General features: G+C 30.3%; 1 protein-coding gene across 1 annotated transcript in view; it reads left to right on the top strand.

The window, feature by feature from the left end:
• Nucleotides 1–57: 57 nt before the first annotated feature.
• LOC109590853 (uncharacterized) overlaps nt 58–1,846 on the top strand; it is a 3,004-nt gene continuing 1,215 nt past the window's right edge. Inside the window, exons 1-7 of the mRNA XM_020006716.1 lie at nt 58–211; nt 267–354; nt 403–578; nt 697–831; nt 879–1,004; nt 1,050–1,084; nt 1,163–1,271. Of these exons, the coding sequence (XP_019862275.1) occupies nt 455–578; nt 697–831; nt 879–1,004; nt 1,050–1,084; nt 1,163–1,271 (529 nt within the window). The 5' untranslated portion in view covers nt 58–211; nt 267–354; nt 403–454. The remainder of the gene's footprint in view (nt 212–266; nt 355–402; nt 579–696; nt 832–878; nt 1,005–1,049; nt 1,085–1,162; nt 1,272–1,846) is intronic.

Here is a 1,846-nt window from a genome sequence, read left to right on the forward strand (position 1 = left end):
CTCTAGAGGATCCCATTTAAACAAGAGGATTATTGTACGAAGCTTTCACCCTGGGAACTCCATCATTATCATCTGTTATGGTCCACATCATTTACTAGCTGCTCTTCTCTTGGAAGCACAGGACAACCTAACTGTCTTGATAAAGGAATTCAGTTTAATTAGACTAACCATTGGCCACTACACTGTCTATGATAAAAGGATCAGATACAAAGTATGAGATACTGTAACTGTATGAGACCTTGTTTAATATTATGTACTGATTATAGGTAATGAATAATGAGTGTCTTGCAGAGGAGATTAAACTAGCTGATGGAGAGGAACAAGAACTGAGGACTTTACTTAATTACAAAGAAGGTGTGTGAGTTGATCTATTACTCAATTATACTTATACTGATGGTATAGGATTGAAAAATAGGCAGATGAGTATGATCAAAAAAAGAAAAGGTTATAGCTAATGAATCGTGAAAAAATTTATAGATGTATGCATGTATTTTATATAGTACAATTGATGCTCTCACGGAGTGTACAGATGCTAAGGGACAATTTAGTTGAGAATAAAATTTTGAAAGCAAAAGCAAGTATGATTTAATTTATGATTTTTAGGCAAGGCATCAAGTTACATTGTGCATGGCATTAACATTGAATGAAGAGATACTAAATTAGATTATTGTCACTATTATTACATGTTTGTATTAGCTGAGAATATTCAGTTACTGCAAGAAAAAGTATCACTAAAGGAAGAAGTTGAGTCATTGAAGAAAGCACTGGATAAGAAAAACAAAATGCTGACTGCCAGGATTGCAGAGATTGAGAGTTTTAAAAGGTTATCAGGTAAGTTTATATGATAGTTTATTATTAATTTTACTTAAATTGGTCAGGTGAGAGCAAACAAGAAATAGAAATGTTGCTAGAGAAAATATCAAAAATAAGTGAAGAACAAAATGACAAGGATGAAAGTTTAAAAGCAGCAACAAGAGAAAAAGAAATTACAAATTCAAAATTAGGTATTTAGTTATTGTTCTTTTTTGGTGAAATTATGTCATTTGTAGATGAGATGAGTCAGTTACTAGAAAAAGAAAGAAAGGTTTGTTTATTGCATAATAGTGCATTAATTGTACAGTTTGGCTGCATGATCTTGTATCAGTTTGATACTTTCATATAGGAAAGTATAACAAAAAAAGAAGCAATGTCATTAAAGGAAGAGCTGGATGCTAAAAGCAAAATGCTAAATGCCAGTATGACAGAGAGTGATAGATTTAAAAGAAAAGCAGGTTTATAAAAGTTTTTGGTTTATTATGATGGTTTTGATTGTTTTGAAGGACTACGTGTAGTGTACACTGGTATTGAGTGTATGGATCACAGACAGACAACCAAAGTACTTAATACTCGCCTATGCAGCGAGTCCAAAAATGATGACGTTTTCCCATTGACAGCAAAAAAATTTTTTTAGTAGAAGTCTTAGCCATGCAAATGTTTGATATTCAATTATAAATTCAATACAGTAGAACACATAAAGAATAGAAATAACTCGAATGATTAAAGGAAACATTGTATAGTGGTTTTTTTAGGATAATAATTTTTGCAAATGACCTATATCTAGAGGTTCACAAAATAAATTTTCACAAATTTCCAATATTCTGCCATTTTGTACAGTATTAAAATGATTTTCAAGGAATTTAATTTCACAAAACATAAAAAATTCACAAAATTTGTTATGCATCCTCAAAAAACCCGCTATACAGTAACTTAGAATAAGTTATGACAAAAGATTTTATAGATTTCAAAAATAACATTTACTAGAACTAACTTTATTGATAAATTATTTGTACAATTTTTAAAACCTTAC

This window comes from Amphimedon queenslandica, unplaced genomic scaffold (assembly GCF_000090795.2).
Source record: "Amphimedon queenslandica unplaced genomic scaffold, v1.1 AMPQUscaffold_9372, whole genome shotgun sequence".
In the NCBI taxonomy this organism is placed as follows: domain Eukaryota; kingdom Metazoa; phylum Porifera; class Demospongiae; order Haplosclerida; family Niphatidae; genus Amphimedon; species Amphimedon queenslandica.